Source organism: Nipponia nippon, unplaced genomic scaffold, assembly GCF_047370975.1.
Source record: "Nipponia nippon isolate SJK-2023a ecotype South Korea unplaced genomic scaffold, ASM4737097v1 scaffold_13, whole genome shotgun sequence".
In the NCBI taxonomy this organism is placed as follows: Eukaryota; Metazoa; Chordata; class Aves; order Pelecaniformes; family Threskiornithidae; genus Nipponia; species Nipponia nippon.
The window spans coordinates 9,722,778-9,735,096 of NW_028262324.1; the positions used below are offsets into that span (position 1 = coordinate 9,722,778).

Sequence of the window (12,319 nt, forward strand, 5' to 3'; positions counted from 1 at the left end):
ACACCCTTAAATCAGAGATTATGAATGGGAGTAACTATGAACAATAAGCTTTTATACTGGCTTTACTTTGTTCAGGAAACTCCCCTGTCCTGAGGGTGATGCTTTTAAGATCCATCAAGCTATCAGACTGGCATAAATAGGCTAGAACACAGCCAAAAAAAAATCATAGCTCTGTTCGTAAGTCATAGGAATACAACTTTACCATGAATGGCCCTTTTAAAATCCATGAGACACACATATTCAGAAATTTTATTTTATCTTAGAAGTCTTCTGATCTACTGCATTTTGCTTTGGCCTTTCTTTTGTTTCTGTTCAAATTCTAATATGCCATTGACCTCTGGAAAAACATTAACCCTCTTTGAAGACAAATAGATACTATAGAAATAAGCAGAAGCCTTCTACTTTTTGCTGCACTTAAGAATAGTTATTTATAGGAGACAAAATTTTATTTTTTTTAAACCCAAATGACTGGCAGAAGTTTCTGCATTGCTGTCAACTCCATACCTATTATTTTCTCTATTTGCTACTGGAAAGAATAACCACTTAGAAGACTACGTGACCCATGTGTCACAGAAAAGTCTCTCAGTTTAGCTTGCTTTGGAGGAACCAAGCACACAAACACACAAAGGAAAACGGGCAACCCTTAACCCTCCATCAAAGTTTTGTTGTTACAGTTTTGACTACAGCATCGCTCTAAGCAGACGGTGAGAGATAACTATATCCTATTAAAGAAAGATAACAGCCCAGACTTACAGAAAAGTTGGGCGTGCATCTGCCATTCAAAACGCCTATATATGTACAACAGATGTTAATATAATTATGGCAATCTACATGTTATTATTGCACTCTTGTAGGAATGTAAGAAAGTAAGGAGAGACAGAAAAATAGATACTGAACTTTAGTACTTGTGCATGTAAATCTGACTGCCTTGTATTGTCTTATATAACAAAATACCTGAGGGCTGTCCAGAAGTGCTAGAAGTAGTTAAACTGACATCTGTCTAGTACACTGTCCTCAAAGACAGCTGCCAGCACCATGGAGTATTCCAACAGGGTCTTTTTCATACATGAACACATGCCATGTGCTTGATAAAGACAGCAAAGACAATTAAACATGTTGTTTGCACTTTGAGACCATGGTGAAAAGGTTTGCAATGGTCCTCAGCGTCCCACAGCTTTGGGAGGTTCAAGTAGTTATACACCCAACTTCCTAACTCCCTGTGCCTGTACAACATTCCACTTCATAGAGAAAAAAACAGAGGAGAAATAAAAAGCTATGATTTTGAAAACTGGCCTATGTCCTCAGACACAGACCATGATTAACAGAGATTAAAAGACATTCAGTTCATCATTCACCTAAAACAAGAAGACTAAAAAAAATCGTCATGCCACTAGATTGCTCCTCTTGCTGTGCTTGGACTCCAGTCTGAACTGGAAGGATGGGTTTAGCAGGTGTAGGTACCACCAGTTTGGTAGTAGCAGCCAGCGTAGTGTGGAGGGTGACATTGATGACGTCATGGGTGGTATTTGCAGACCTGCCAGGATAATATAATACGTGATTACACTGGATGGGAGCAGCACGATAAAGACTTAGCCTACTGAAGACGCACGCACATGAAACAACCACCAGATCATACTGAATTTATACTAGTGACCAACACGTTAAGGTTGCTTTTTAGAAGTGGTCTCTGGTCACAGACAAATACTGGATGTTCAGATTCAGACAAGTACTGGATGTTAAGATTCATGGAGCTGATTATTGCTGAGTTCCTTCATGCACCGCAGGCACCAAATATCCTGCACTGCAGTGTGGGATGCAGGTGAAAGCCTGACACAGAGATACCGAACTAGCCCACTAAGCCTGTCGGGGGTGACAAACCCGCTGCGCCAGGGACGGCGCTTGCCAGCTCCCACAGCCCTCCCTGCCGCGCAGGGCCGCTTCGGAGCCCGCCTCCCCCTCCCGCGGGTAGGGTGCTCCTGGACCCCCTCCAGGGGCCCGCGCCGCAGCCCGGGGGCAGGCACTGTCGGGCTGTCCCCGCTACACGGCGGGGCGGGCCGCCCCGCAGCCCCAGCCGCCGTGCGGAGCGGAGGGGCCGGCACCGACGGGCTGAGGACACCGCTCCCCGCCGCAAGCCGCTGCTGAGGCAGCGAGGCCGTGCCCCGGAGGCGACGCTTTCCGGCCAGCGGGGCCCAGGGGAGCGGAGCGAGCCGACCCCTCCCGCCGCCCGCGGCCCGCCCGCCACCACACTCACTCCGCCATCTTGCCGGCCGCCGGCTCAGACCTCCCACCGCGCTCCGGGGGGCCGCCCCGCACGCAGCCACTTCCGGGGCTCCTAGGCGACGCTCTAGCGAGCGCGTCCGCGATCTCTATGATCGGGCCGGGCAGGGTCGCGGGGGCGAGAGCGCGCATGCGTGCAGGGTCGCGGCCGCCGCCGGCGTCCTCCAGGCGGGCGCGTGAACGCGGGGGGGGTGTCACGTGAGAGCGGGGGTGGGTATGCGCGCGCGGGGGGGCGAGCCGTCCTGCCGTTGCGTGGCGACGCCGCGTCGTCACGGCCCGGTGCCGGGGTGTGATGTCACCCTGCCCGGCCGCCCCCGCGCTCGCGCTGGGGACAGGCCTTCCGCCGCCATCGCCCGGCGGCTCCTTCTCCCTCAGCCCCCTCAGCCATCGCTGCCTGGCACCGTGTCCCTCAGAGCCACCATCGCCCAGCGGCTCCTTGTCCCTCAGCCATTGCCGCCTAGTGCCATGTCCCTCAGCCGCCGTTGCCCAGCAGCTCCTTCTCCCTCAGCCATCGCTGCCTGGCACCGTGTCCCTCAGCCGCCATTGCGCAGCAGCAACTTTTCCCTCAGCCATCGCTGCCTGGCATCATGTCCGTCAGCCATCATTGCCCAGTGGCTCCTTGTCCCTCAGCCATCACTGCCTGACATCATGTCCCTCAGTTGCCACTGCCTAGTGGCTCCTTGTCCCTCAGCCATGGCTGCCTGGCGCCATGTCCCTCAGCTGCCATCGCCCGGCGGCTCCTTGTCCCTCAGTCGCCACGGCCTTGCACCTTGTCCTTCAGTTGCCATTGTCTAGTGGCTCCTGCTTCAGCCACTGTTGCCCAGCAGCTCCTTGTCCCTCAGCCGCAGTCACCCAGTAGCACCTTGTCCCTCAGTCGTTGTTATCTGGCAGCTCCTTCCCTGACGCTATTGCCTGGCTCCTTTCCCCTCAGCTGCCATCACCCTTGTGCCCACTTCATCCATGAACTGTCATTGCCTGGTGGCTCCTTGTCCCTCAACTGCCATTGCCCAAGCTCATAAGTAACCCCTTGTGCTTAAACAGAGACTGAGGTCATGGTGGCACAGGGTTATTGTTTCAGAGGGTGTGCTGGAAACCTGGGTATAATGACTACAAAAGTGTGCTGAAGCATCATGTCAAAATATTTTTTTGACATGACAAAGGCAGAAAATAGATCCTGACTTTTTAAGTAAGCCATGTTCAACCCGCAGCTCCCCTAACCTTTCCTGCTGGCTGGGAAGAGGAGATCTGGGTGAGTGCACAGGTGACCGATGGTCAGCTTTCACTGCTCAACCACAGGCTGAGAACCTAGCCTTACGGCAAAAAGAAAGTGTCAAATTAGCATTTATCCCATTACTATCAAGCTGAATCAGAAAGCCACTGCCTTAAAATCAGTGTCAAAATGCTCTTGAATAAAAATATCGTCGAGTTGTCAGCCTTATCTGGTGTAAGTTTCAAATGCCCTTCTCTGGCACAGGCTGCTGCTGTGACTTGGGTCTCCAAGCTCTCCCACGCATCAGTTCTTACCTGGAAATGGGGCTAATTAGCACCTCCAGCTTACAAAGCCAGTCATGGACATCCATCCATCCAGTCTGTGAAAGTCTGAGATGCCGAGATGACGGGCAGTATGGAAACAAATAGTATAACAGCACCACATGCATTTCTGTTCATTTCCGGTTTGACTTCCGCAGGAAAAAAAAAAAAAGGGGGGGTTGTACAAACAGACATACTGGTTTGCGTACCTCAGGTTGTTTTGAAGGCCCTTTAGAATAGCAGCTGTGCACTTTAATAAAAATCAGTTTGTAGATTCATGACAGACACACTGACACTCATGCGATCCATTTACAAGAAAGTGAAAGCCATTCAAATAGGAATGAACATGCGTGAGTTTTAAAGAACAGTGAGATTTGGGCAGCAGCTGTTTTTCTCTTTGTGTCACAGGCGGGGCAGAGCTGGAGAACGTCTGATTTCCTGCAGTGAGACTGAACCCACACCTCCTCCTCTGCTCTCATCTTCTCATGTGGTTTTGTGATGACCTACTTAACGACAGTCTTACTACAGTTATACTAATTTTTCATACTGGCTAATTTCTGACAGTCTACAGTTTGGTAATCCCCATCTGCTTTAACTCATTCTCTCCATCCCAGTAGCGTTTGGGACGGTTTAAAGTGCGTGACTTCAGCTTAGGCACGTGTGATGTGGCACACTTAAAGCTCACTGGTGCCAGTGAAAAATAAGGATGGCACTTTGCAAGGTGGTGCAAGCTGATTTCCAGAGGTGATGTGCACATCTTACTCCATTTGGAAACTGGGGGGACTGTGGGCCTCCAATACATCAGAAGCTCAGGCGCTTCTGCTCTTTGATCTGTTTTCACGATGCTCTGGAGCGGAGATTATGAACAACACTTCATCCATAAATAATGATGCTTGATCCAGAATGTGTTACACTTAAGTTGATGCAACACAGGAAATTTCCTTGTGAATGCTGTCTTCCTTTTTTGTGCAAAAAGTAAAATTCAGAGTTTGCCAAGCCTTGTCCAATTTCAGTATTTCTGAAGCGCTCCAAATGTGCTGTGTCAAAACACCGGAGGGGTATGGAGTGTCGCTTCAGTACGAACAGAGGCTGGTGTGGGTCACTCTAGATGGCTGGAAGTAGCTGGTCGCTAAAAGGTGTATTGTCAGTATTTCCCTTGAGAATATCTCTAAAAAGAAGTTGATCTTCTGCAGATTTGCATGTTTTTAGCTCATAATAACTTTGGGGGTTTTTCTTTTGCTTTTCTGGGAAGGCCAGTGAAAATGCAAGAAGTTAAACTGAAAGAGATTGAGGAAGAAGGGGTAGGAATGTGGCAGAGAAGGACAGTGGGGCCACACGCATCTCAGCTCCATGCAGTACGGCTCGTGCTCTGGGTCATACGACGGGAAGAAGCTCCCCTGCTGTGCAGCCCAGTCCTCCTCCCCTGGTCCTTATCCTGTCCGCCTAGAAATCAGAGAAAAAATTGTTGAAAGGCATCTCTGGAGAGCTCCGGTCCAACCTCCTGCTCAAAGCAGGGCCAGCTTCAAAGTTAGAGGTTGCTCAGGGCCTTGTGCAGAGAAATTTTGAAAATCTCTAAGGATGGAGAGTCCCCGGCTGCTCTGGGAGACCTGTCCCCATGCTGCACCGCTCTCAGGGTGAAGAACTTTTTCCCTGTTGTGCAGCTGGAAGCCCCCTTGTTGCACTTCATAACTGGTGCCTCTTTTGTTGTGCAGCACTGACAAGTCTGCTCCTCCTCCCTGTAGCCCCCTTCTTCCATATCTTAGGGCTGCTCTGGGTTAAAAGGAGTAGCTGCATCCGTCTGCAAGGGCAAAGTTTCTTAAAAGCAAATCAGCAAATGGTGGAAGAAGTAGAGCCATTGCAGCAGTGTAGGTCAGGGAAAAGGGCATGGCTAGAGTCCCGTGTGATCTTCGCCTGTTTCAGTGGGCTCTTGCAGTTGTCACCAGAGCAATGTTCAATTCTGTACCAGAGTGGTGCAGAATAAAGAAAATCTTAAAGCTATCTTTCGTAGTCACTCGAGTTTTGCTTGGTGTGAAGAGTAGGTCATCTGGCCTAAGAACGAAGGCCAGAAATTTTAGCTGTTTTGCTTTCTCTGCTTTTTATTTGCTTTTGTTTTGTTCTGGGTTTTTTTTGGTTTTGGCCTCATTTTTTCGGTTGTTTTTGTTCCTTAAATCTTTAAACTGGCATGATCGGGAAACTCCATGCTTGTTTTGTTTTACTGGCCTTGTAGCTGTCATGTGCTTTTAATCATGAGAGATTGATGTAGAAAAGGGATGACTGCAGATCTAAGTCTTCAGGGTGTGAGCTGACCTTCTCCTCGCTGTGTCTGCTGGCTCTGGCCGAAGGTGAACCACAGATGGGTGTTGGAGGGCCTGGGAAGGGTTCAGGAAGGGGCATGGAATGAAGAAGGATTGAGCCGGGAACGTAGAAGCCTGGGAACCTAGAGAAACACAAACTTAGGACTGAACCTCACAAAAGCCAGGATCTGAAGGGGAAAAAAAAAAGAAAAAGGAAAAAGGTAGAAGGAGGACAAGGATCCCAGGGACCCCTGTAGGAGCGGGGAGCATCAGAGCGGCTGGAAGGACCAAGGGCTGCTGGGTCAAGCGACTGTGTGAGAACAGGAGGCCGCAGGCACCCGGAGGTGCAGCCGGTCAGCTTCTCTGAATTGTCACATTTCCACTGAAATGAAGTGTCATGCCTCAGAGCAGAGCACTATGGGTGAAGCAACCACAGGTGATACCAAATTGTAATGTCTAAAATGTACTGTGTGAAGAGATGGCGGTGATTTTCATGTCTCTTCTCTGACTCATCAGCAGGAAATAAATAAAACTGCTTGCTTGACCTGTTGTTGCCACTGAGAAGGGGTAAGTCAGACTTACTACCACTGAGGGAACTGCTGAACCAAACACCGGTCTAGCATCTCTGTACAGGTGGTTTTTCAAGGACTCAGTTGCAACAGAAAGCAAACATTTTGGTGGGAGGCCTTTCACCCGGCTTCTCACTTGTGGTTTTCTCATGCACAGCTACTGAGCATCTGTTGATTAATGTGTGCGCTGAACGTTGCTTTTAGTAGATCCCAGGAATTTCACAGTTGTTTAAGCTCATCTAAGATGATGTGGCTGTAGGTAACATAGTGTTTAGTTTTAATTCTCAAATTATGCAGGGCAGCCTAAATAGATAGCTATGTGGAACACTGAGGGCAGGCACAGATGAGTAAGTGACCAGCTGTAACCTTGTGCTGGAATCGCAGGGGAAGGCACTAATTTACAGGCACAGGACTTTGTTCTCTTTTCCAAGTGGAGGCCGTGGGCTCTAAAGAGCAAGGGCATGCCAGATTTACTTTAGTGAGTGGGTTTAGCAGTTACGGCAGTCTTTGGCCTTGGAGAGATCTGTGTTAGCTTTTTAGATTATCTATAAACACTGTGATCTGAGGTGGGTTGAACAGTCACCCTTGATTGAAGTCCTTCTGAAATAGAGAGCCCTGGACTTCCTCCTGCAGCGCTGGGTAGTTTGACGGTGGGAGGAGGCTGCCAGATGTTGTAGGGAAGGTGGGAGTGCTTCACCTAGATTTACTGTAGAACTATCCTACAAATATTTAATCCAATCACCTTCATAGCTTGGCTTTATAGCAAAAATAAAATATTTTCCAGGGTGCAGAGAGGGGTTCAGCTCTAAGCTCACCTGAAGCCAGATTCTGATTCTGGCATGCAATACGGTATGGGCCAAACAACAAGATGAGCCTGGGATTTTAAAGACATCAGGCAAAATCAGCAATATCAACAATACCAAAATCAGCAGTGGTCTTAAAATGTCAGTATCTGTAGGCTGTGTGTGAGGAAACGCCTATGGCTATGGCACCGAAGTGACAACAGGGCACTTACTGCTTACAAAAGACCTGCCTCTTGGGGGCTTCATCATCCCCCAGATCAGCTCCATCATAGCTCCTGAAGATGTTGGCAGGCTGGGATGTGAATGTCAGGGAGCTGCACTGGCCTGAAAACAACCTCTGTGGAAAAAGATCATTTCCTCCCACTCCCTTCTCTTGATTTTCCTGCAGTCCAGCATGAGACTGAGAGAACTGATTGTACTTTAAAAGGAAGGATGAATGATCTCTATTATCAAACTCAGGACATTTATTTATTATACAGGTGAAGGTTAAGCATGCCGCTAAGAAGGTAGGGAAAGTCAGCCGTGTAATTTGCTTGCTTTATTGCTTTTGGGCAGATGGGAAGGATTCTCTTAGGCTGACTGATGAAATGCTGAAAATTGTTTTAAACCCTTCACTGTATAGATTTGTTTTTATATCTTCTTAATGTGTCTTAGTATATATAGCATCTTATTCTCTTGTTCTCTAGATATATGCAGTAGGCATATGCCTGTGTGCATACATATACACACACTTATGTGTATAAATATAAACAAATGTATATAGAGACAAATTCCAGGCAGGAGTTCTCAGCAGATAATGTCTCTCCTGTTGCTTTGGTATTTGTTGTTTGAAACTATTGGATGCTTGGTTTGTTTGCTTTTCATTTCATGTTTTGTCTGTTTTTGACATGCTAAATCTGGAGTTTATCCAGGAGGAAGCAGTGACAGAGAGAAGCACATCGCACGGCTGTAGTCAGTGCCCAGCAAGATGCGCTGCTATAGCCAGTTGCCAGAGGTTGTGATCTGCCTCAAATGCGAACAAATGGGATCAGCCCTTGGGAACAGGGACCCAAAGGGCAGCAGGAGGGAATATACCCAAGGACACTGTCATGTCACCTGCTGGCACTGCTAGTTGAGTGGCTGAATACACGGGCTGAGGAGACTGAACTCCTCCCTTGCCTTGGACATGGGCATGGTGTGAGGAGTGCCTTGTCGAGAAGTGACAGCTGACTTCTCCAGCCCTGTTTGCCCTTCAGGGAAACGCAGCCCTCCTGACCCCAACCTCATTTCCTCATTTTCGGCACTGGATGCTTGTTCATGCTGGCTTGTGCCCTGCCACGCACCAACAACTGTTCTGCTGGGTAGGCAGACACAGAGGACAGTCCCCATCCAGAGCTTGCCGCCCTCCCAACAGACAGGCTCTGTTGGGTGAATGGTTCAAACACTGTCAAGAGGGGACAGGAGGTGCTGCCCCAGAGGCAGGACACAGAGGGATTGTCCTCCCTTGGTTTTGCTTTTAAACAGTGAATTTTTTTGCTCCGAGAACTCAGGCATTTCACATGTTTCAGAGCTGGTGCTGTGCTTGTGCGCCGTGACTCATCCGAGTCCGCTCTCGCAGGGGTGTGTGATGGGCCTTCTGTCTCAAGACGTGACTCTCCCAGCGTGAATGGGTTATGCTTAGTGACAGGCTTCGGCAGAAAGCAGTTGCTATTTTACAAATGCCTAAACTGAGGCACAGAGAGGCTGGAGAAACGGCCCTGAAACAGACAGCAAGTCGATGGGTGAGCTGGGACGCACATATCGAAGGGTCCCCTGCCCTCTGAGCAGCACTTTATCTTGAGGGCCACAAAGACTGGGGAAATCTGCTCCCACTTTTCCACCCTAATCTCCCAGTAAACAAGTTTCTGTTTGTTTACCAGCACAGACAGCTCTCACTAATACCACTTACTTACCTGACCTTTCTGGCTACCGCAGGCAACCAGCCACATGGGCTGACTGTACCATGAGCTGGAGCCCAGCGTGATGCAGCTCCACGGTTGTGTCTTCTGCCAGGCCAGGGATGCAGCCGCACTGTGTCAGGCCAGCAGGTCCTGCAGGCCCTGGGTCTTCTTTCCAGCAGTGGCCTCCAAATGCTTATGCACGCTCAGAAAATGAGGCGAGAGAAGGCAGTGATGACAAAGTACCGCCCTTTTCCATTTCTTCCTGAATGTCTTCCTCAAGTCAGTCTAGTTTCTTCTTTAACGGGCTGTTCAATGCTTAATTTCAAACAAGCATTGCAAGTTCAAGCCTCCCACACCCTGCCACAGGTGTAATTTCTGGAGTGTATCTATATATTTGATAAACGTGTATCCATCCCAGAATTTGATGGCACTTTGCATGTGTGCATGTGTAGAGGGGACGACAGGGAAAGAAGATGCCAGCAGTAGAAACTGTCATTTGTAAATTAAGAAAAACAAACAAAATAACCAAGAATGGAAAAATCAATTATGGTCAGTCTAGAGTTAGAATTTAAAAAAAGAACACCCACCGCTTCCCCTACAAAAAGCCAGCAGAGGCTGTAAGCAGAGATCTCGAGAGACAAAGAGCAGGGCAAGCAGATGCAGTCCTGCTCCCGATAGCCTCTCCAGCTACTCTTCAGTATATTGAAATTGTGGAAACTTACAGTATCTGCAGCTTCCTCTGGCAGCCAGTCCCCTGTCTGCATCAGGCTGTGAGCAGAGCCACCTCCTTTTCTGCTCTGGACCTGGCCGCCACCAGCTTCCCTGGACACGGGTCCATGCGCTGGGGGGGACCATGAGCGTTGTGTCCACCGTCGCCCTTGGTGGCCAGGCGGCAGCTGCTTCCCGGCCAGAAGCCATTCATCACCCGGGAGGTGAAACCCAAATACCAGCTGCAGGAAGCTTGGCCTTGCCTGTCCCCTGTGTTCCTCCCTCCCACAGCAGTCCTTCACTGCCTGCCCCTCCGTCGGGGGTTGTTTTTAATGCTGAATACCTTTTTGTTGAGGGCAGTGTTTAGGTATTCTCTGGATTACATTCTTGTTGGCATATAAATTAAAAGTTCTTCCTCCTTCCTTATTACAGACTATCCCAAAAGCTCTTCTGTCAGTGGGAATTAACAAATCTTTGTGACAACTCTGATAGAGTGTTTTGTTAGCTGGATTACCGATACCAGCCCGAAATGAGCCCAAGTATCCGTTGTACTGGTGAGAAGCATCTGCTATGACATGTCTACAAGCAAATGGCAATGGAAAAAGAGAACAACTGTACAAACAACTGCATTTCTCGCTCACAGTGGTAGCCCGGAGGTGCTGGGCACTCCCAGGACTTGTCGCCTCACGCTCACACGAGCAGCCTGCTCTCGAGCTGCCTCCAAAACCTGCCAGCCCTTGCAGGAGGCAATGCAGGGCCCTTCCAAGAAGGATGCCAGTCTTCTCTGCCCTTTGCCAGGAATGGGATGGCACGGCAAAGGCAGCTGGGACACGGGGAGGCACCTGGGGTGGGCACTCCGAAGTGTGATTAATGACAGTGTGCACACAGATTTCCTGCGGGCTGGGTCTTCCCAGCCTCCAGCCTGCTTCTGCTGAGTAGCCCTGATGCAGCCAGAAAAGCGGAGAACTCTGCCCAGTGCTGTTTAGCAGATTGTTGGGAATCCAAGCAGTAGGATCTAGATTTTTTAGGTACACTCCATTACCCTTCCCATGGTGCCTCTGCTGAGGGAGAGAAATTTCACAGCTGGAATGATGGAGGTATCCAGCTCAGATGTCCAGATATCCAGCAAAGTGATAGCAGAGAGAAAAATAATAACCTGAATGTGCTGACTCCTGCTCTGACGATCGGGCCATGCTTCCTCTCATGTCTCCTTTCCATCAGAGGCGGTGGTTTTGTAGGCATTCCTCTGAAGCATCTCCCTAGAAGAACGTTCTGCTACTTCTGTTATCTCTGTAATCCCTGCCAGGACAGCAGTTGCTTTGTTGATAAAACACAGCTCCTGTTCACACCTACTCCACAAATCACTTTGACACACAACATGCAGGCCCTGTATCATAGAGGGGTGTCCCCTCCCATGGCTGTGTGGCCTTTCTTGCCCTGGATAGAGCAACATCGCTCCTGCAGCCTGGAACAGAAGGGGAGCAGTGCAGATTTAAGAGAGGTAAAGTGAAAAAGCAACAATAACAAAGAATTAATGCTGGCAAGAGCGGTAACTATCTCATAGGACAGAGGGGATATATAACAAAAGAAACAGAAAGGATGAATGGAAGGAAACCTATCTAGTGTGGTGGGCTGGTAAGCCCCCACCCAGCTGCTCGCTTCCCTGCAGTGGGATGGGGGAGAGCATCAGAAGGGCAAAAGGGAGAAAAAAATAGTGGGTCAAGATAAAGACAATTTAGTAAGTGAAGCAAAGCTGCACAAGCAAGCAAAGGAACATAAGGAACTCATGCAGCACTTTCCATCAGCAGGCAGGTGTTTGGCCGTTCCTAGGGAAGTGCATAGGGGTTACTTGGGAAGACAAACACCACAACCCCGAGCATCCCCCCTTCCTCCTGTCCCTTAGCTTTTATTGCTGAGCACAATGTCCTGTGGCATGGAATATCCCTTTGGTCACTTGGGTCAGCTGTCCCGGCTGTGTCCCCCCCCCCCCCCCCAGCTTCTCACCCTCCCAGCCTCCTCGCTGCAGGGGCAGAGTGGGAAAAAGAAAAGGCCTTGATGCTGTGCCAGCCCTGCTCAGCAGCAGCTAAAACACTGGGGTGTTATCAGCACTGGTTTAGTCACAAATCCAAAACACAGCACCCGACCAGTGCCTCTGAAGAAACTCCACTCCGCCCCAGCCAGACCCAGTCCAGCAGCAAAGAGCCGGCAGCGCTGGAGGA

At 49.4% G+C, this 12,319-nt stretch overlaps 1 protein-coding gene across 1 annotated transcript in view; it reads right to left on the minus strand.

The window, feature by feature from the left end:
• The window catches only part of SLC9A8 (solute carrier family 9 member A8), a 32,835-nt gene extending 30,378 nt beyond the window's left edge, over positions 1-2,457 (minus strand). The window contains exons 1-2 of the mRNA XM_087749673.1: positions 2,252-2,457; positions 1,356-1,534 (exon numbers count right to left, since the gene is read on the minus strand). Coding sequence (XP_087605799.1) covers positions 1,356-1,534; positions 2,252-2,409 — 337 coding nt within the window. The 5' untranslated portion in view covers positions 2,410-2,457. The remainder of the gene's footprint in view (positions 1-1,355; positions 1,535-2,251) is intronic.
• Between the last annotated feature and the right edge of the window lie 9,862 nt (positions 2,458-12,319).